The 22,086-nt window shown below is 48.8% G+C and overlaps 2 protein-coding genes across 11 annotated transcripts; one reads left to right on the top strand and one right to left on the bottom strand.

The window, feature by feature from the left end:
* Positions 1–40: 40 nt before the first annotated feature.
* Guk1 (guanylate kinase 1) lies at positions 41–8,149 on the bottom strand. Of its 5 annotated transcripts, XM_076937695.1 has the most exons (9): positions 7,941–8,141; positions 7,713–7,849; positions 2,975–3,088; positions 2,605–2,646; positions 2,151–2,247; positions 1,373–1,511; positions 1,208–1,292; positions 613–698; positions 41–365 (listed from the first exon to the last, which is right to left on the bottom strand). In XM_076937695.1, the coding sequence occupies exons 3-9, from the start codon at positions 3,084–3,086 to the stop codon at positions 330–332; spliced, it is 597 nt and encodes a 198-aa protein (XP_076793810.1). In that variant the 5' UTR covers positions 3,087–3,088; positions 7,713–7,849; positions 7,941–8,141; the 3' UTR covers positions 41–329. The 5 variants fall into 5 exon arrangements, with proteins under 5 accessions (XP_076793810.1, XP_034363149.1, XP_076793812.1 ...); XM_034507258.2 differs by lacking the exon at positions 7,713–7,849 and having other exon boundaries at positions 7,941–8,149; XM_076937697.1 differs by lacking the exons at positions 7,713–7,849; positions 7,941–8,141 and adding an exon at positions 6,345–6,455.
* Positions 8,150–16,462: 8,313 nt separating this feature from the next.
* On the top strand, positions 16,463–19,499 carry Mrpl55 (mitochondrial ribosomal protein L55). 6 transcript variants are annotated; one of them, XM_034504415.2, is made up of 4 exons: positions 16,463–16,630; positions 17,980–18,060; positions 18,358–18,559; positions 19,266–19,499. In XM_034504415.2, exons 2-4 carry the CDS (start codon positions 18,038–18,040, stop codon positions 19,422–19,424), a joined length of 384 nt encoding a protein of 127 aa, XP_034360306.1. In that variant the 5' UTR covers positions 16,463–16,630; positions 17,980–18,037; the 3' UTR covers positions 19,425–19,499. The 6 variants fall into 6 exon arrangements, with proteins under 6 accessions (XP_034360306.1, XP_034360305.1, XP_034360303.1 ...); XM_034504414.2 differs by having other exon boundaries at positions 16,475–16,617; positions 17,977–18,060; XM_034504412.2 differs by having other exon boundaries at positions 16,476–16,630; positions 17,977–18,060.
* The last annotated feature ends 2,587 nt before the right edge of the window (positions 19,500–22,086 follow it).

The raw sequence follows: 22,086 nt of genomic DNA, 5'->3' as shown, positions 1-22,086 counted from the left end.
GCAGCCAGGGGCCATAGCCCAGTATGGAGGGCTGTGACACTGTAACTCAATAATCACTTTATTAGGATGTCAGTCCTGCTCCAGCAGGAGGAACAGGGATAGGAACACAAATAGCCCAGGGAGAATAGATGTGGGTACTCTTCGGAGTCATTCAGCCTCAGCAAGCCAGCCCAGGGTGCAGAGCCACCATGTGGCCAGACAAGGGGTAGCTCCTTCTACTCCACAGTGGAAGCCTATTACAAGTCCTTGGTGCCCTGGCAAAGTTCCCCCCACCTTGTAATCCAGGCAGATTTAGACCACGGGCATCAACTGGGGAATGAAGCAGGCCCTCAGGCATGGCCAGTTCCCTGAGCTTTCTTGATTTCCTGCCAAGGAAGAAGTGAAACAGAAAGTCAGGGGAGGCAAGGAACCAGGGAAGGCTAGGTCTCATATCCTCCCCAGGTCCCCAGGGACTCTTGGGCTTTGCACCTGTACTTGACCAGTCTGGCAACTGACAGAGGCAGTCTGCTTACAGAATATCAAGGTGTGAGCCCAGCATCACAGGGTTTGCAGAATTCACAGATGGCTTGTGCAGGGGACTTCCCCGAGACAGGACAGGTGGGAGGAGCCTACCTCAGAGAGTGCCTGCTTCAGTGTCGCATAGGCCTTGTCCAGGTTGTCATTGACGATCACCAGGTCAAACAAGCCAGGCTCCTTGCCTGGGGTGGGACAAGAGACAGAGTCAGGAACACTGGGGATTTGGCCCCTTCTGGGCTTGCACCACTGTTAACAACCTGTATCTGGCTACGGCTACTCTGGCTGCCACTGTAGTAGGACTGCCAGGGCTGGACAGAATTCTTCCATCTCCTCTTCTAGAGAACCTCAGCTGGGGTCTGCTCCCATCAAGCCCTGACTGCTGGGGTGTGGACCACTGCCCCTGCCGAGGCCTCTCAGAACTAGTTCTGCCTGGGATGGACTGCCACATGCACAGACAGAAACAGCAAAAGTCTCAATGGCAGTATCTGAATGTGGGCCAAGCTCAGACCCAGAAGCAAGAGCACAGCTACAAAAAGATGCCTCCAACACTTAAGTCAGTAAAAGAAGTGTAGCCTCTCAAAGGCTTCTGCAGCAGGTCTCAACTCCTCCATCTTTACCCTGGTCCTCCCCAACTTCTGGTGACTGGGCTGGCCACATGCTCAGAAGGTCTGGGTGGTCTAACTGCACTCACTGCTCTCCATGTCTGCCCGTGCAGCTGCCAGCCGCTTTGCCAGACTCTCCTCAGTTTCAGTGTTGCGCAGCCGCAGTCGTTGCTCCTGAAATGCAGGTCCTGGTCAGACCAGTATTCCCCAGGTCTCAGGGCCTGCCCTGCAGGTTTCCCACACTAAGTACCCACCAGCACGTCCAGCGAGGGAGGCTGCACAGAGATGTAGATGGGACACAGATCAGTCTTCTTGATGCTGCGCACACCTTGTAGGTCAACGTCTAGCACACAGATGCGGTTCATGGCCTGCACAGCGCGAACAGCTTCCTTGCTGGGAGCAGGAAAAAGCAGTGAGCAGATGTTCAGTGGATCCAAGAGAAGACCTGACCCTTAAGGCCACATGAGTTCTTGCCCTCTGGCCACCCTCAGGAATACATGCAATGACTGCTAAACCTTGTTAGCCTCTTAAGGCTTTCAAGAGCTTCAGAGAAACTCTGCTCTTTCCTCCCCAAGGTCCATCCTGGGCCTTGCCTGGGTAGTGTAGAGGCTCACATAAACCCAGCATCCTCTGTACTTTCCAGAACTTCCAAGCATATTGTCAATCTTGTCAGGCCTTCTGACATCAAAGCCTTTTATACCTGTCCTGTAGCCAAAAGCCAAAATGTTTGGGTTTTTGGTCAGGCCTGGGCTGCCTGTCACTGCCTACTTCTCCATGTAAGGTACCTCATGTGGCTCCTTGCCTCACCGGATGGCTTGAGGACAAGTGAGCCTGGGGCATGACTGGGCCTGCATGTTCCCTGGAGTCTATTAGTTATGCTCAGAGACTAGGGGGGAAGCAAGCCATCCCAGTCCTAGTGGGGAGACTGGGAGGGAGGGCACTGTGTGCTCAGAGGGGACAGAAGTGCTTCCTTTTGTCAGTTCTGGGATTACCCTGATCCATGAAGCCGGGCCCACACCAAAGTCAGCCCACCTTGTCCCATACAGGTTCCCTGAGAACTCAGCATGCTCAATGAAGTCCCCTGCTGCAATATCACGCTGCATCATCTCCCGAGTCACAAAGTAGTAATCTGAAGAAGAGGAGGGCTTTCCAGAGGTTGCCCGAGGGTACCCGAAACCCAGCTTGCCTGGCCTGGCCCCTCTCCATCCTACATAGGACTGCTATGGCCAGATCCAGGCTGGAACAGATATCACTGTCCGAACTGTCTTTGCTAGAGGATTGGAAATGGTCAGGTTCCATACACCAGGCAGGAAGAAGGTTCAACCTTCACTCTGATGCAAACTCTAATCAAGCCACTAACCCAAAGGCAAGAGCTTAATCTCCTGATGGGGATTAAGCTGTTACAGCAAAGGCAGAGCAAACCCCCGCCCCCATTTAATACACACTAGCTGGTGTCTGACACCCTTGGATTAGCAGGCCAGCTCACCTTTGCCATCTTCTTCACCAGGTCGTGGGTTCCTTGTGGTATCTAAGGAAAACAAACAATCACACACGGAAGGGATCTATAAACCTTCCCCTACCCAGGATCTTCCCTTGCAGGCCTGCTCGATCCTCTGGTTATATAACAGCAGGTGGTGCTCACAACCAGTGGGCTAGCCCAAACCAGATCCCAGTAGGTCACTGGGGTCAAGATGCTTACTCTAGATGGAGGCCCTGGGAAGAGAGAGGGCAATGGGGATGAGGAGGGTGAGGAGAACATCCGCTAGATCAGGTGTGTGCATCTGGGGACTCTAGGAATAGTCCTGTGCTGGGACAGCCTCTGAGCTCCTTGCCCTTCAAAGTCCTGAGGCACTCACGGGACACGCTGAAGCCAAAGATGCTGCCGTGTTCCTGGAACAACTTCTTGAGCAGAGTGCTCTTCCCTGCTCCTGATGGCCCACTCAGCACTACTGGCCTAGGTCCTGCCATGCCTGTGAGAGGAGGGATACCACAGACATGAGGGGGGTTGCCTTCACTGGTGCCCTAGCATTCTGTTCAATAAGAGGCAGTGACGTGAAGGCCTCCGAAGAACAACATCCTCATATATTGTGAACTCTCCTCATACCACCAGTCAATTGGCAAGACGGTAAACACAGGCAGGATTCCAACATCCAGCCTCACCCACACCCAACAGGATGTCCACAGGCCAAGTGACCCAGAACCAGACAATGCAGCACACTGGTCCCACCCCATAGAGGCTGCCCTTCAGGATCTGACCTCACTCACAATGCTGCCTGAGCTTTTGACTCCCTTAAATGGCACTGCCCACTGGGGGTCCCAAGTCTGAAACAGGAATGTCCCTGTCCCTACAAACATCCTCAGGTCTGTTCAACCCAAGCCTATTTGGGAAACTTCCCACTAGACCTGCAACTATCTCTGACTTGTCTGATAAAGACAATCTGCTGCCAAGAGTTGGAATAACACCCCCTAGCCTCCTAGGGGGAAAGTAAGTGCAGCTCTGGGTCACCCACAGATAGGGGCTGCCAGGGAGGAGCACCTGCTGTAGGTATAAAAGCACAGCAGGAAACTCCTCCATCAGTCTATCTGGGACCTGAGCTTCCTTCCATGAAGTTCCGATGGCATCACCCAGTTGATCCTAGGACCAGATGATCCCATCTGCTCCCAGGCTCATACCTGAGGAGACACAGTCCCACCTCACTGTCAGCAGTAGTCCTCCAGCCAGGCCTCTGAGCAGGTCATTTACATGTTAAGAACCCTATCTATGAAGGACCTCCTGTGTCCCCAGGATGGCACCCACCTACTTGATGTGCTGCAGCCTCAAGAAGCCTGGGAAGAGTCAATGGCTGCTCTGCACTGAGGGCAAGGGGATTAATCTCTGCCAAGCCTATACCCCGCCCTTCTGAGCAATAAATCCCTTGGGCACCAGCCCTGCCTACACTGTGAAATCAGCCCTGTCCTCCCACTATGCAAGAAGGAAAAGGCAGTTACTTGTCCTGCTCCTGAGATCTGTGCTTATACCTGTCCAAATAACTAGGGCTACATCTGAGTGTATTGGGAGATGGAGAAGAGCTACCGCAGCACTGAGAACTGAGAAACCCGGGCTGGTGCTCTCTTCTGAGGTCTAAGCAGAGGGAGACCAGGGAGGGTATTTGGGAGCTGCTACCTGTCAACCCAAGCACCTTTGACCTAAAAGGTGAGGCCCACACAGCTTTTGGTTCAATAGACAAAGGCTGCAGGAAGGGCATCAGCTTAGAGAGACTTGTGTTCTTAATCCCCAATGTAGGCCATGAAGTAATCTTACAAAAGCAGTGTTGCTGGTATTCTATCACCCACAGAAACACAAGTACTATATGTATGGTACATGTGCATGCACATGCATGTCACACATGCACACTGAAAACACACACATGCATACACGCACATGTCCTTGAGAAGTACACAGGACCACCATCAAAAACACAGAAAAAGGGACCTAGGGAAACTTACCTAGTATAATCAGTGCTGCCTCTCAAGAAAACTGCCCCCTTCTGCCTCTTTCCAAAATGCTTATCGGCCAATCACACCGACCACTATAAGCTATTTCCTCTCTGGACTCCAGGCTTCCTCCAGCCCACCCAACTCACCACCACCTTTCATAGGCATCCTTTTCCCTAGTCATTGAGCCCTGCTGCTTCTACCACTGCCTGGCTGAGGGTGTGTGCTGCAAACCGCACAACCCAGGTCCTACACAGCTCCCTCCTCGGCCTGTATCAGGCACTCAGGCAGAGAACTCCTCAAGGTACTGTGCAGTCTCAGATTTCCTGTGACGGCCACAGGATGTGACCTGCAGCTGCCAATACGGGCTCTACATCTGTACTTTCCGAACGGCCATTTCTGGAGCTGTTGGCTCTCTTGAGCATAAGAGGAACTCCAGACAGTGCTCACCATAGGGTCGGTAGGCTCACTGCATAGGTGTATTCCAGAGGCTGAGAACACAGGACTGTGACAACAAAGCTAAGAGAGATGTTCCAACGTGCGCCAGTTAAGAAAGCTTCTGAGAAAAGGATCCCAGGTAGGAGCGCCAACAAGAAGCCACGTATCAGGGACAAGCATGGTTGGAAAAGATGCTCTGCCATCCCATCAGCTATGACTTTATACCCTAATTCCAAGTCTAGGTAATGATGAGCTAGTCTCAGCCACAATCCAGCATAAAACCCTCACTTCTGGGACTACTGGAGGCCTCACCTGACCCTAACCCTGTAGGCCATGACCAGGCAGAGGAAGAAGGACACTAGCATGCACATGCAGACACACTTCAGACAGCTTAATCTACCCAGCTCTGCACTCCCTACTGCTCCCTGGCTGAGCTACCTAAACTCTCAAGCCCACTTTCAGAAATCACAATGTGTAACTTCACAAGAAACAAGGAAGATGTCTCTTCAAGTGTCATCCTGTTCACAACTTGGTTCTGCAAAGTCCCAGTAGGTGTCACTTGGCACATACAGCTCATGGATCTTTGACAGTCCTTGGTGACTCTCTATGACACTAGACTTGCTTGGATCTACACAGACCATACCAGATGACCTTGGCTAGCTAGCTGTGTGGTAAGTGGCAGACAGCAAGTACAGTATGGGCCAGACAGGAGCAGTATGGGCCTGGGAAATCCCCAAGCCTACCGAAGGAGGGGCTCTCATCAGTAGCCAGGTGACGAGACCATTACTGCATCTCCACAAGGCCACAGCTTATGTCAGAAATTATAGATATAGTTTTTGCCCTAGCATTTACAGAAGTGTGTGGAAGATAGAAGCAACTTCCTTTGGGGAGATCACTGAAGAAACTTTGGACCCCTATCTCTTCAGCTTTTCTAGTCCCAAACTTCAACTGCCTGACAAGGAGCCCCTAATTGTAAAATAAGCCAAGACTCAAGTGATCTCATAGCACTGGAGGAAGGAAGCTCTGCTGGAACATCTCTAGACACAACTTCCTTCACAGCCTCGTTCTATCTATACCCAAGTCCCCTAAGACTGGAAATCGGTCACAATCATCACCTCCCTCCTGGCAACTGAAGAGAAGGCCCTTCCAGGAATGAGAAGAGTTACCAGTCCTCCAAGACACAAACAGTGCTAGGCAGACATGAGTGACACATCCAAGCCCTGAGCCCCCAGGCCTTAGGCACCTCTTCCAACAGTAACAGCAAGAGCAGCCAAAGCTTTTTCACGCTTCTTCCTCTGAGGCAGAGGAACCTACCATGGCCTCCCAAGAAGGTGGAGGTGGAGGAGCAGCAGCCAACCACAGACGACCTGCTGCACCTTCCTGGTGCTACCCATCTCCATTTCTGTCTCTTCCCAGCAAGGACAAAAAGGAACAGGCTGATTCTTGACCAGGAATCTGGATGCCAACCCATAATCATGAGGTAGAGGGAACATAAAAGAAAAAGGGCTCAGAACCCATCGAGAATAAAGTGGAAAGACCTAGGACACTGCAAGTTTGTCATCTGCTCGCTCGTGTAGAAGAGAGACTAAGTAAGATCTTACAGGGCCAGGGAAGATTAAATGGTGGGGAAGGATGGGGGACAGGGTAGGGCAAAGGAAACTCAGGCCCAGTACATGTAGGCAGGGAACAGCAGGGAAGACTATGGACCAGCAGAAGCAGAATCAATGATAGGGACCAGCGCATGCAAATCAGGGAGGATGGGGACAGGGTGGACAGGGAAGGCTAAGGCAAGACTAAGGCCCAACCAGAAGAGTCAGGAATATAAGAAGCCTTGCTTATACAGTTGCCTTCCAAGAGCTCCACCCTATTCTACCTTTCCTTCTTTGTTGCCTGGGCTCTTTCCTCCCACACCTCCTTCTGCCTTTTTATCAAATCACATAATGCTTCCTGGATATTCTGCGTGTGCCAAGACAGAAGAGAAAGTTTAAGTGTGGCTAAATAAAAATGTACTGCCTCAAGTTTAAGATTCCAGAAAACTACTAATCTCCCCCATACCCCATCTCAGACAAAGATCCAGGGCTGGACCAAGGAAGGGTAGGCAAATCCCAGCAGTGGCTGATGTAGCATCCATTGGTTACACTGCGATGTAAAAGCCTACTATGTGCAGGCAGGTGTAAAGTACTATGTGTAGACTGGAGCTAGAGTAGCATAAAATTGTATTCCCTTGTGGTCAAAATGGGAAACGACTTTACTGGTAGCTCTCATAACTAGCCTATAACCTCCTGAAAAGTGAATTGAAGGAGCACCCACAGAAACAAACCGCCTTCGTTCTCTCCTTGAACCCTTTCAAAATCTGACCAACCATTCATTTGCTTTCTCTTCCCCCTCCCCTCTTCAGATACCGCATAGCTAATGTCACCTGCTCTTCCTCCAGCCACCACCTGAAGGAACCCCGCCCACTTCCACGTTGGATAAAACTATGCTTGAAACTATTAAGTCCAAAAGCGGCTTAATAATAAAAAAAAAAACAAAAAACAAAACAAAAAAAAAAACAAAAAACAAAACGGGACATGTCAAATCCTAATATTCAAACCCAGGCGGCAGCAGGGCCTGCATCATCTGCAGGCAACTAAGTCCAACACCCGCAATGGCTGAGGAGTAAAGCCATGTGCTTGAGCCTACCCAGGATGCCGGGTAGGCAGGGAGCAGTGGAAGAGCGGCAGACTAAGCTCAGGCTGCGCCGGTCTGCGGGCGGCTGGGACTCCGCGTGCCCATCCCTGTCGTTCTGGGGTCCCGAAAAACACGTTCACTCGACATCCCTACAAGAACAGGGTCACTGGAGACGGCACGCAAGGAAAACATGCTGCCGCAAGTCCCGCTTCTGAGGCAACCAGCCGCCAGCGCACTCACCGTCCGCAGGGACGCGACCCAGGGCGGCCACCGCCAGCCCGACCAGCGGGCGCCGCAGCATCAGGGACCGCCTGCAGGACTACGTCACAGCGGCGCGACCGCTCGCGGGGGCATACCGGAGTGCCGCATGGCTGCGCAGACCGAGTACGCAAAGCACCAGCGCCGGCCACGTCCCACCTTTGCCCGCTGACATTACGTCACCCTCGCCGTCCCCATCTAGTCCACAATAAACTCCGCCTGGTCACGTCCCCCAAGGGACAGCCAAACGTGCGTCTGCGAGGGTCTACGGGAGGGGCAACGCCCCACTGCTGCGCAGGCGTACTGCGCGGTTCTCCCCGGTGGCCACGCCCACTCTGCCTAGTGTTGCTTCGTATCCAAACTCCGCCCTTTTCCATACCCTCCTTTCTTTCCCTAGGCACAGGCCCTACCTGTCCACAAAGACCCGGAGAGGAACACATCAAAGGTCAGCTTTGGAACACATCAAAGGCCAGCTTCGAGTCTGTTTAGTCACATTTTCGGGTTAGCCGGTTAACTGCTAAATCATTCCAAGAGGCGGCTAGCACGTGCTGTTCTTCCTGAGGACCCAAATTCAGTTCCCAGCATTGAAGTTGTGCAGGCTCATCACCTCTTGTACTCATACCCATACACATAGACACATACACCTAATTTTAAGTCTTTTAGATTTTTAGATAGGGTCTTACTATGTAGTCCTGACTGTCTGTAAACTCCCAGAGAGCCACCTGCCTCTGCCTCCCAAATGCTGGGATTAAAAAGGTGTGTATCTGCCGGGAGTTGGTACACAACTTTTTAATCCCCAGCAGTAGGGAGACAGAGGCAGATGGATCTCTGAGTTCGAGACCAGCCTTGTCACAGAGCAAGTTTCAGGAAAGCCAGGATACACAGAAAAACCCTGTCTCAAACAAACAAAAATATGTACTAGTGTGCCTCGCCAAAATAAATATTTTTAAGTGTGTTACTTCAAGAAACTGGAAGGCAAAGAGAGAATGCTGAAGTTATGTGTCCTTAATCCCAGCGTGGTGGTGTACACCTTTAATCTCAGCAGTTGGAAGTAGAGGTAGGTCAACCTTTGGGCGTACAAGACAGGTTCCATCTACATAGGTAGCTCTAGGCCAATCAATGCTACATAGTGAGACCCTGTCTTAAAACAAACTTGTTAAAGAATTGCAGTAAAGTGGGCAGCACAACTGAATTAAGTATCAATTCTTTCAAAAAGCTATTTTGGAGAAAAGTCCTGAGCATATCACTCAAAAGAAAAAAAATGGTACACCAAGAGAATAGGAGAGCTGTCCCTGCCTCACACCAGCTGTGCACTCAGACCAGGCCCTGCACCTCACCTGGGCAGCACAGGAGAGCTGGCCCTGGTGACAGGGGTGCAGTTGAGCTAGGCCCAAGGGTATGAGCACAGGGGAGAGCTAGCCCTGTCACTCACCCATACTGAAGTGGCCTGAGCAAGGGGGATATCCCCACTGCCCACCCACACCCCTGAGGCAGTCAGGAGAGCTGACCCCAAGGTTGTGAGAGTGGAAGAGCTGGTTCTACCCCTTGCCAGCTGCAGTACTCTGGAGAGTAGGCCCTGCACCTTGCACGGGCAACACAGTAGAGCTGGTCCTGATGGTGAAGGCATGGATGAGCCAGCTCCCAGGGTGTGAGAGCCAGAGAGCTGACCCAGCCACTTGTCAGCTGCAGCATTGAGCTCGCTTGCCCTGGTGGTGCTGGTGCAGGAGAGCTGGTGGGCTGACCATCTCCCTCATCTATGAACTGCTGGAGTGTGTGTAAGGGTCAGTCGTGCAGATCCAAAGCTGCAGCTTCCATGACAAGACATTTTCTGTGCGCTGTTTTATGTTTTTATTTTATTTTGGTGGGGGAGGTTGCAAGGGCAGATATAAAGAGATGAGATGAGTGAGATTGTGGTGCATGATATGAAACTCACAAAGAATCAATAAAAAGTTAAAAAAAAAAAAGAAGAGAAGCAGCCGCTGCTACCACCACCCGTCTTTCCTACAGCTTGATCTTATGGAGGAATTTTCTCAGCTGAGGGTCTTTCCTCTCAGATGACTATAATTTTTGTCAAATTCACATAAAACTCACCAGGACAAGCAATGATGTCATGAGCTACTTGGGATTCCTAGGGATCGATTAATGGCATTTGTTTTGTGAGAGGGCTAAGAACCTTGAAGGCTGGGGTGCAGTGCTTTGATTTAGATGTGGCCCACACACACCATATGTGAGCACTTAGTCTTCAGTGTAGAATGTTAAGGTGGTAATGTTCCCAGAGTCCTATACCAGAGACCCAATTCTGGAAGGCCCCAGCAAAATCTAGCTACTCACCCCATAAATAAGACAAGAAAATGATGAGGAAAAGGCAGACGCATTTAACTTGCAGTACAGTTGTATTTAGAAGATGGAGCTCAAGCCATAAACTTTACCAATGTGAACTTTAAATAGGGGGTAACGGGACAGGGTGAGGACGTAACTAAGCATGCATGGTTGAACTGTGATTTGGTTGATTATTTAGACCAGGTTCTTCAAAATGGCTCCAGAGCATTTGAGGGGACCATCAGATAACCGTTCCTGCTTGGAGGCCACTCGCAGTTGATATATTATCTCATCATGGGGTACCTGTCTGGACCAATTGGGGGCTCAGCACTTTTTATCAGAATCAGCTTTTAGGTTGTGTGTGTGTTGGGCGACTGTTAAGGGTCTACCGGGAGACGACTGAGTCACTAAGAGCATCAGCCTCAGGAAGGACCAATGCTAGTCTTACAGAGAAGGTTAGTTCTCCCCAGAATAGGTTGTTAGGGCTCAAGGTTGGATGTCTTGGTACACCCTGCTTTGTACAGCTTCTGCACGGGCTTCTGCCACCATGGTGCTGTCAAGGGACCCTCTTCAAAGGCAAGCAAATGCTCCCCTCACACTCTTGCATCTCCCAAACTGTAAGCAAAATAAGCCTCTTTTCTGTAGAAGCCCTTAGCCTCCAGCTTTTGCCATAGCAACTCAAATTGAAACAAGACATGCTCCGTGGCAGAGGACTTCGGCCACTGAGCCAGCAGCCATTCCTTTCCCAGCTTTCCTACTCAGCCGCTGGTTCTATGTGCCTTCAGTGATATTACTAAGATCTCTTGGATGTTTCTCCAGTTGAGTGTGGCAGGTATCTCCTCAGGTAAGACTCCCAAAGGCAGTGTTCTTTGTAGTGTATCTGTCAGGAGATTTCCTCTAGCCTCTGAGTCTGCTTTTGCTCTTCCTAAGACATTAAGACATTAAGACATTAATAGCCAGATGGCAGTTCAATTGCATCTAGTTTGTCTTTTACATGTGGCTCGTTCTTTATGTCATCTGCATAGGAGGCAAGAAACCCCTACTGTTTCTACTGCATCCCAGGCCATACACCACCCACTTCACACACATACTTACCGTCTTTATGGATGTTAGCAGTTACTCAGCAGTCACATAATGTGATGAAGCATCTTAAGATGGTAGTTGCCTCTACAGTGTTGAGGAAGTGGCAGCAGTATTTGCCATCACCATCACCCATGTATGTGCCCCCTGTAAACCAGTACCATACACACTGGCTGAGGGAGCTTCCTGTACACCCTTTCAGGTGCTCAGGAGGTTTGTGTGAAGTCAACTATGTGGTGTGTTGTACAGGGGAAGGGGAAGAGAGTGGCAGGATTGTGTCTGCCACACTGAGGGTCCTGTGCTACTACTTGTCAACATCAGGATCCCTAGGAGGGGAGCTGGTTAGCAGAAAGATGTTGGGTATTTGAGAATGCACCCAGCCTGCAGGGTACAAAAATAAGTCATGGAGGTCTGGGGTTTCTTTGGGAGTGCAGGTGAGCAATAGAAAGGATGCAGGAATAGTCATTAGACCAGAGGTTAGCATGGGCTGGGGGGGAGTCTGGCTGTTGGCTGCAGTGCTTGCATGGAAGGCAGTGGTGATCTCCATACTTCTGAGTTAAGACTCCGGACACATTCCCTTCCGTCTCATTTATAAATGAGTTGATAATTAGGGTGCCTATACTAAGGCCAGGGGCTATTGGTACCACTATTTCTGAGTCTGAATGCTTTCTTGTAGAGGGAAGGAAAAGGTTCACAAGGCTCATTAATCCTCTAAGACTCAGAAGGTCTCTCTAAATGGTAACTTCTGGAAGAGAACAGATTCTTCACAGGGTATAGATGTAAGATGCACAGGGGGCTTGGATGCCTGCAAGTTGCATGGGGGAGCTCAGTAAGCTATCCCCATGCTGGGATGGGCTTTCCAGTGACAGTGCTATGTGACACAGCCACAATCCTGTAAATGACACTAATGAGCTGGACTTGGATGGGAACTGTTGCTTTGCCCTGACATTTTTTTCCACTATTTGGGAACAAATAGAAACATTCTCCACAGGAAGTTTCCCCATCAGGAACTTAATAATTGTTTTTTTCCCCTTGTCAAAGGCTGAATATTTCAGGGTTTGTGGTGGTTTGACTGAGAATGACCCCCATATGCTCACATGTTTGAATGCTTTGTCCCAGTTAGTGGAATTGTTTTGGAAGGATTAGGAGGGGTGGCCTTGCTGGAGGTGTATCATTGGGGTGAGCTTTAACATTTCAAAAGCCCACACCAGGAATGTTCTCGTTCTCTCTCTCTCTCTCTCTCTCTCTCTCTCTCTCTCTCTCTCTCTCTCTCTCTCTCTCTCTCCTGTAGATCAACATGTGAAGCTCTCAGCTACTGATCCAGCACCAGGCCTGTTTGCTTCCCACCAGGTTGATCATGAACTAAGCCTCTGAAAGTATAATCAAGGCTCCAATTAAATATTTTCTTTTATAAAAGTTGCCTTTATCATGGTGTCTCTTCATAGCAATAGAACAGTGACTAAGACTGTGTCCTTCTCAACTATGCAGTTGGCTTGATGGCAGAAGGTGAGACTGCATAGAAAAGTTGAGGGCTTAGTTGTGGCAGTAATTAGTGAGACCAAGAAGTGCATGCAGCTGGCATTTAGGGAATTTTAAGATACCTTGTACCGTATGAGTCATACGGTACAATAAGTGCCACCTATTTTCCAACTCAGATGAATTTATTTCCACAAGCACTGATTTGACCTTAGAAAATGTATGTCTTAGACGCAGAGAGCAGAGTGTGGGACTCCCTTTTTCTTTGTAAAAGTTATTTATGTGCTTGTGTGTGCGTGGGCCCAAGTCCTCACAGAGGTCAAAGAGGGCATCCGATCCTCCAGAACTGCAGTTACAGGCAGATGTGGGTCACCAGTCCACCGAACTCTTCCTGTACAAGAGCAGCAAGCATTCAGTTCTAGCACCACAACTCCCTTTCCTGATTTTGAGACCTTTCCCCCTACCTTAGCTATGAGCAGTGCCCCAGCAAATGTGTGCCACTTCTGACCTCCTTCCCTTTTAGGTAGAGACTCAGCAGTGAGGCTAAACAGGATCATACGCCAAATTGACTTTTTCTGTTTTCCAACACAGGGTTTCTCTGTGTAACAGCCCTGGCTGTCATAGAACTTTGTAGACCAGGCTGGCCTCAAACTCACAGAGATCTTCCTCCCTCTTCCTCCTGAGTATCGGGATTAAAGGCATGCACCATGAGCTAGCAGCAGTCAAATAGACTTTTTGAGAAACTTAATTCTGTTTTCCATGATTACAATAATTTATACTTCACCTATGTCTATAAAAATTCCTCTTTCTTATCCAGGTATAATGATTCATGACTATAGAACCAGCACTGAAGAGGCTAAGGCAGGAGGACCACAAGTTTGAGGCTACCGTCAGCTATAGAGTGAGATGCAGGCTTCCATGCCCTCCATAGTGAAAATTTCATATTGCAAATGAAAACAAAACAAATGTTTTTTTTTTTTTATGGCCCTTGGCAGACCAAAGTACCCTCACATGCTGCCATGAAGAAAGGGCCCAGAGGAAGTCATCCACACACTGAAGAGACTGCAACCTCTGCTAGGTAGGACTTCCGGGTCAGCAGGATGAGATTTCAGAGAAGCTTTTGGGCATGACAGTCCAGACACAAATTTGGCCTTTTAGCCAAAGGTTTCAGAAGGAAGAGAGTCTTGGTTTCAAGGCTTGTCCTTTTTTTTCTTCCTGAGACTAGGTCTCAGATACCTCAGGCTAGTCTCTAACTTGCTGTGTAGCCCCTGAAATTCTGATCTGCCTTCCTCTAGCTTCCAAGTGCTGGGATTATTTTCGTCTCAATTAGCTTTATGAAATAATGTTTGAGTCTCCAGTATCCTGGGAAGCCTCCAGATACCATCTGAAATACTACCCCATTGAAGCTAAGAAAACATACATGATCTAGGAGTTTGAATGCTCTTCAGCGCCACACTTGAGCTCTAGGCAACCCTCATTATAATTCACCACTGGTTTAAAGACATCAAGAAGCCACACTGTCCCTGAGAAGTCCCTAAGAAGAAGTTTCTCCTCCTCCCCCTTTTCTGGCTTAAAGTTGTCAGTTTAAAAATGGCCTTATATGTGGGGCATGGTAGCTCACACCTTTAATCCCAGCACTTGGGCAGCAGAGGGAGGTGGATCTCTTCAGTTCCAGGTCAGCCTGGTCTACACAATGAGTTCCATGACAGCCAGAGATAGATAGTGAGAGACCCTGTCTCAAAAAAAAACAAAAATAGGAGAGGCAGGCGGATTTCTGAGTTCGAGGCCAGCCTGGTCTACAGAGTGAGTTCCAGGACAGCCAGAGCTACACAGAGAAACCCTGTCTCGAAAAAAACCAACCAACCAAACAAACAAACAAAACAAAAACAAAAAAACAAACAAACAAAAAAAAAAAAAAAAAACAAGAAAAAAAAAAAACAAAAATAGGGCTGGAGAGATGGCTCAGAGGTTGTGCTTCCAGAGGTCCTGAATTCAACTTCCAGCAATGGTGGCTCACAACCATCTGTAATGTGATCTTGGTGCCCTCTTCTGGCAAGCAGGGAGAACACTCCGTGTGTGTGTGTGTGTGTGTGTGTGTGTGTGTGTGTGTGTGTGTGTGTGTATACCTATTCTTTTCTCCCTCCATTCTCCAACTTGTAATATATTAAAACATATCCAAAATCTCTTTATTATCACTGTATTCAAAGATATTTCTGGTTCCCTAATTTGGACAACAGACAGAACCTCAGTCAGTGAAAATGAGTCTCAAGACTTAGTGATAGATTCAGTGGAGAATGGAACACAAATCTGAGGTCTCAGAGCCTCATAGACTCAAAGCAAACTCACCACCAGGTGTGTGATGCCCCCATCACCTGTCGCCCATACTGAGTACCCTCTGCCGGAGCTCACTTATCTATAATAAATCATTCTTTCAGCAGTACCCAAAGGACTCCCTGCCAGTTGTTCTGTCAGCACGACTATTCAACAAGAGGACTGCTGACCAGAGGTGAAGCAGAAAAACTTACCAGCCCTTTCTTCAGACAATGCCTATGCCACCCCTTGGCCATTGCCAGAACTCACTGGCTGATAGAAGATCAACTGACCTTTGTAAGACGGCTATAGCCTCCTCTTCGGAAATCCAATGGGTACCAGCTTACTGTCACATGAGTTCCCTGTTTTCTAGTGCCTGATAATGACACTTGCAGGTCATTATGTACTATGAGTTCCAGAGGCTGGCCACCAGGCTGTAAAAGAACCACTTCTCATCGTGTCCCTTGTAGACTCCTGCTTACAGGCTGGAAAGCTCTAAAGGAGACAGGGAACTAAACTGACCAGTGCAACACAAGAGGGATGATGGTAAAAGACAAGTAACTCAGGGAAAAATAGGAAAGGGGAAGGAAAAAGATCTGCCACAATGACGCCAGAGGCCCAGTGTGGCAAAGTCCTCTAAAGGCAGCACATAGGTAGCCATCCAGAGAAACTTTGGAGAGTCCTGCAGCCCACACAGCAGCACACCTCCAGGGCTCACAATAAACCTCTGCCACAAGCTCAAGGTGGAGAGCTTCAGGACCCTTTAGTGTCGGCTACTCACAAGACACTAGTCGGGTGCTTGAAAGTCGTGTTCTTTGGTTCTGAAGAACCGAGTACCGCAGTGACTCCAACTCCTTCACGTTGGCTGTTTTGCCATCCCGACTTGGCACTTGGAATGTCCATCTTCCAGACCTTGTTCCACTACGAGTCCAAGACAAACCGTGTACCTGCATGGAGAGAAAGGGCTCCATGGGCGACTATCGGATCCGGAGCAAACCTGGAAAACAAGCAGGCAAGGAAACAGCTAAGTACCGCACATGGATCTGTAGCAATGCTGTCTTGCTTCCGATCTCGCACTGCACAGCATTGTGCTTCCTGAACCCTGAAAAGTCACACACTTCCTACGGCCTCCCGCCCACACTATCTGGCCTTGGGTCGTCAGTAGACCTAGACTACTTCGGCTTTGCCACCCGCAGGGACGCCGGAACCTGGATAACTTATAACCAGGACTCCCTAGAGCTGGCTCCAGTCACGCCCACATGGTCTTACTCCGCCTTTAACAGGGACGTCCGCCTCGCGGTATGTAACGTCATCACAACGCGCCGCGGGCGCCTGCCAGACACCTGGGTTATGGTGGAGGATTATTATCTACAGTGACAGGTTCCCTGTGTGGCCTCGCGTGGCTCGGCCTCAGTTTCTCACCTATCGAGTAAAGTTCTGCACAGCGGATCTACGAGGTCTCTCCCACGCTAAGGTGGCGGCCGCAGGTTGGCGTGTTTTGGGTGCCGGCACCAACCGGCCCCATCACTGAGGAGTAAATGGGAGGGCGACTTGCGCGTCGGGTAGGGCAAATGGGAGGGGACTTCTCCACAGGCGACCCCTGTCCTAATCGACAAGGCTAGAGAGGAGGAGGCCCCTAACTTGGGACATTGACCAACGGGACCACCTCTTTCGGGGCAGTGGTGCCTTACCCTGCAGTTCCCTCCCTTGGTGGGAACCTCCTAATTATGCGCTCGCCCACTGGTTCTATCTTGCTGAGTGTGGGACTCTCTACTTCTACCTACTTAGACCACTATGGGAGTTTCTGTCATTGAAGAAAAAAGCTTCTTTTCCCGTCTGTAAGCGGGGTTGATAATGGTCTTCTCACAGTATTGCTATGGAAACTAGAAGGATGTTAAAAAGAAAGTGAACCAAGCACTCCACACATACCCTGCACAAGAGGGTTGTGATTCCATAAGCTTCAGGAATTGGGTGGGCCTCTGTCCCGCTGAGAACTGCCTCAGTCTTTGAAGGATAAGACCCTGGTAGCTGCTTTTGTAAAAAGCCTCCAAAAGGATTTTCTAATCTGAAGCCAGAGGGCTAGTAGGATAGACTTGCAAGTGACACACACCTAAATCTCACATCTAATCTTCTGTATCCGAGAATTCAAACCACAGATTGAAGATAACTTTTTTTAATCGAGTCTGCATTGAACATAAGGGTTTTTTGTTTTCTAAACAAAACAGTTGAAAAATGGTTATATGGTTTTTGTAAACCCTTAGGTTTACTTCAGGTTTTTTTTGTTGTTGTTTTTTGTTTGTCTGTTGTTTTGTTTTGTTTTTTTTCGAGACAGGGTTTCTCTGTGTAGTCCTGGCTATCCTGGAACTCACTCTGTAGACCAGGCTGGCCTCGAACTCAGAAATCCACCTGCCTCTGCCTCCCAAGTGCTGAGATTAAAGGCGTGAGCCACTACTGCCCAGCGGTTTACTTCAGTTTTGTTTTGTTTGTTTTTGAGACAGCCTCAAGTAACCTAGCTTAACCTTTAACTTCCCGTCAAACAAGATAACCTTGACTTCCTGATCCTCCCGCTTCTGCCTCTAGAGCCTTGGAAAAAAGCATGCACTTCCACACCTGGCTTTGTATTCTTTCAGGTATATTTGAACAGGTGCACAGGTCATCTGTAAATACTGTACTATTGTACAACAGAAACCTGACAATCTGGCAGTTGGACAACTAGAGATGCACTTGGGTCTGACTTAGTTCCAGGCCAGGATTTTAGGACAATAATCAAATAGAAAAAAAAAAAAAACAAACAAACAAACAAAAAAAACCAGTTCTTTTTTTCCTTGCCTAGCAGGGCCTACATCAGAGCTAGTGGCTGCTTCCTCCTGCCATCACAGTGCTAAAGAAAAACAATGCCTTTGGGCAGCCTGCTTGGGTAAGCATAAAATTCCAGTCCCCTCAGGAGAACTCCCCAAGATACCCTGTCCTCTCCAGGAAGGGGCTGTTACCCCTCTCTTCAGTGTTGGATGGCTTGTCGTGCCCCGAGTCCCCCATTACGTGCTCTGACTCTGCTAATAGCTCAGTGGAGGTCTCTAAACACGAACTGTCAATCATTGCTAGACGGTGGCTTGGCAGTTCTCTGTCATACCCTGACAGTGGCCGGCTAGCCTGGCATTTGGTGCCATCTCGCTCACTAGCACCCGTCCACCAGTGCCTGCATGTCTGTCCACAGCCTGCTGAGGCCCTGTGCTATGAGAGCAGCCTGTCCTGCACCCCGAAACCTGCACACATCCCCCTGGAGAGCTGACTGCAGCAGAGCGTCTCTCACCCGGCTACGCCGCCAGGCCTATGCGCGTCTCTACCCTGTGCTGTTGGTCAAGCAGGACGGCTCCACTATCCACATCCGATACCGGGAGCCACGACGCATGCTAGCGGTAAGCTTCCTTCAGCAGGTGCCTGCTCAGCCATGGTGTTAGGGCCCAAGTTCAGAACTTGGGACTGGACTTGCATATTTACTATAGTGCAGGAGGAAGGGAACAGGTTGTTGGAGGAATTTACACCAAAAACTCATCACTAAAGCTAGAACAAATTGGTTCTTTGTTTTTTGGGCTTTGTTCTTGTTTTATTGATACATGGTCTTATGCAAACCAGGCTGGCTTTGAATACATAGCTGAAGCCGACCTTGACCTAATATTTCTACCTCTTTTAAGTACTGAGATATAGGCCTATCTCACCAGACCAGGCTTAGCAAGTCTGTTTGTTTAAACAAAACACCAATCTCGACTGGGGTGTAGTCTAATTGGCAGAGTGTTTGCCTAATAGGCACAAAACCTTTGGTTTCAGGACCACGTAAGACTGCACGTAGTGGCACACATCTATAATCATAGCACTCTGAGGGCTGAGGATAAATACCGTGAGTTCAAGGCTTTCTTGGCCTACTTGAGACTCAGTCTTAAGCAAGTATACCTTGAGTCCAGGGGGAAGGAACAGAAAAACATTTCCCTTTAAAACAAAATAAAATCTATAACTAGTAGTCCAGCGCAGGATAGAAGGCACAGGCATAAGAGGTACAGATGTCTTTCTCAGTCATTCTCTGACTCCCCAATGGTGTGTACATAACCTCTACCTCTCCCCATGCAGATGCCCCTAGACCTGGATGCCCTATCTCCAGAAGAGCGCAAGGCCCGATCCCGAAAACGTGAGGCTCAGCTCCAGCAGAAGAGGGAAGAGGAGCCAGAGATGGTTGACAATTTTGACACTGAACGATACAAACAGTTTTGGACCAAGACCAAGAAGTAACTCTGTCAGGGAGTTCCACCGGAGCCATTTTGTAAGGATGGAGGGCATCTGTTTATCATACATTCTTGAACCATAGCCTCCTGTCATTGTCGTTTCTTATGTGGAAGCCCAGTCCTGATCTCATCATTTCTGAGAATTATGTGCCAGGTCAAAGCCAGATTGAAAGGCTTTGCTTTAGGGTCCATTTAGGTCAGACCTGTGGGTTTTTGTTTTTTTTTTTTTTTTTTTGATTATTTGGTTTTTTTGAGACATGGTCTTACCCTGGTAGGTCTAGAACTCAATATGTAAACCAGGCCTGACCTCCTGAGAGCTGGGATTAAAGGTATGAGACCTCTGGGTTTTCAACACTGTTACAGAGTTGGTTGTGAAGAATGTGGACAGTGGACAGGAAGTACCCAGCAGCTAATGGCTCGACATGCCTACTGTTAGAGACCCCTCAAGTTAGACTCCTGGATCACATACAGCCTGCAGTCATCCTTCTCACCTCCTCCCTTAATAGGTCATTTCCTAAAAGGCAGCCTTACCCTTGGGAACCCAGGAGTGTGGCCAGGCTGTGGGTCTTGGACCCCTGGTCTACTCCAGTCTATAGAATAAGTGACTGTGTAAACCAGAGCCTATGAGCAGCTGCCTGAACCTTTGTATTCCTGTTGGTGATATGAAATCTCACTGGCTTCTCCAAATGCAAGAGCACATAGAGTACCTAAGCTCAAAAGCAGACCTGGGAGTACCCAGCCCTTGCTAGCAGTACTCAGTTACTTCCGATTCTGGTGCTCTATTCAAGGATGCACAGGCCTCAGAACTGTGCTCACAGACAGTTGTCCCATACCCTCCCAGCCCCATAGCACACCTCCCTCTTAGCTTCACCTAGTATGCATTCTGTGGTCTGACCATGCGGCTCAGCCTTCTGTGTCCTAAGCATACCTGGCCTGATTAAAGGTGAGGGCCCCAGAAGTTGCTGTCTTGCTTTCTGGAGATCTTCCCTGGTAGATGGCTGGTATGCTTATCTTTTGCTGTGGCCCACATGACTGACTGCTGTCCCCTTCTTGTTGTAGGATATTTGTTCACATCGTGAACCTCGTGATTGTGTTGTTTCCTAGAAAACCCCATTTCTAGTTGTATGCCTCAGCCTTAGTATACACCTTTAATCCCAATGAAGGGAAAGTTAGAAGGAAGCACTCATGTTTGAAAGTGATGTCCACTTGGGTGGCAGACAAAGTGATGACTCAGAAAGATTTGACAGAATAGGATATGCCTAACTCTCATGAGAAGAAAGGAAAGGGGTGACTTAGAAAAAAGAAAAGGAGAGGGGAGTTTTACTGTGACCGGTTGTACAAAGACAGGTTGCAGAGAGAGAACAAACTAGGCAGGTGAAGACAGAATGAGCCAGAAAATTATAAGGAGCCTGTTGAGGACCGTGCTGCCCCACGTTTGGGGTCTAAGATGTCCCGGCCCACACTGCCCCACGCTTGGGGGCTAAGTGACCTGATCCGTACTACACACTGCCCAACATTTGGGGGCTAAGTGAGTGACCCAGTCTGTTCGGGTCAGTCAACAGAGTCTAGCAAGAGAGAGAGTGGGGATGCAGGGGCAAGAGACACAAAGAATGGAGACAAGACAGAGTGTATGATCAAGTCCCATTTACTAAAAGGAAATCATGGGGACATAGACACTTTACCATGTGCCTTGCAGCCGTGGACAAGCAGGGGAACTCAACTGAAGACAATTTACCACGTGCGCCTTGCAGCTGGGGCACTAAAACAACAAAACAAGCTATGTTGGATAAACAAGATGTTTATCAGAGTGTGCTCAGCTGTTGTGGGCTGTTAAAAACCAAGTCTCTTGTCAGGGTATATGGCTCTAGATGGTTGCAAAGATGATAGCCACTTTCTGCTAGGAGTTGGCTCCCAACAGGAACCAGAAGATTAAAACATAATACCAAAGGTAGCATGAGACCAAGCAGAGCAATCCAGGAGAAGCTGAAAGAAGCCACTTTGAATCATTCAGTGTGTAGAGGAGTTTGAGCCAGAACAGCTGAGTTGACCATCCAGCTAGAGTTCAGAAAGAGCTATAAAGGGTAAGCTCATTCAGCAGGAAGTCTCAGAGGCTGAAAACATCCTAGGCCAACATAAGACTATACAGAGGCTAGAAGCTTCCAGGACTAGGCCTAGGTTAGCAGACAAGCAGTAAGCTTCGGAGATGACAATTACATCAGGCAAATAAAGGATACGTTTACACCTTATTGTGCAGCTCCCCTTGGAACCATCCATTCATCCCTAGTGTGATCTTGTTCTGAGGGATCTGAGTCCAGCTGTGTCCTCTAAAGCCAGGACATGAGCTCAGGGCTTATACCAGGAGCCTCACAAGCTGTTGGGAGGTACTCAAGATGTGTTCAGAATAAAGAGATAAAAATGAGGTTGTCTTGGTCTATTTGGGATGATACAGTTTCAGGTTGGGTAATTTATCAGACTAGGGATGGAACCCAAGACCTACATGTTAGGCAAGTGTTCTATCATTAAAATGTAGCTCCGTTTATGTTCATTTTGAGGTAAGGCCTCAGTAAATTGCTCAGTAAAACTTCACCTGTCGAGAACAGAGATCGTTCTGGTTTAGTGATGCTTGGACTTTCATGCCACGCATGCTCTGTCACTCAGAGCACGGAAGG

The sequence above is a fragment of the Arvicanthis niloticus genome, chromosome 6, assembly GCF_011762505.2.
Source record: "Arvicanthis niloticus isolate mArvNil1 chromosome 6, mArvNil1.pat.X, whole genome shotgun sequence".
NCBI classification, from domain to species: Eukaryota; Metazoa; Chordata; class Mammalia; order Rodentia; family Muridae; genus Arvicanthis; species Arvicanthis niloticus.
Note: the sequence above shows the minus strand (reverse complement) of the source record. Positions and strands in the feature narration are given on the sequence as shown.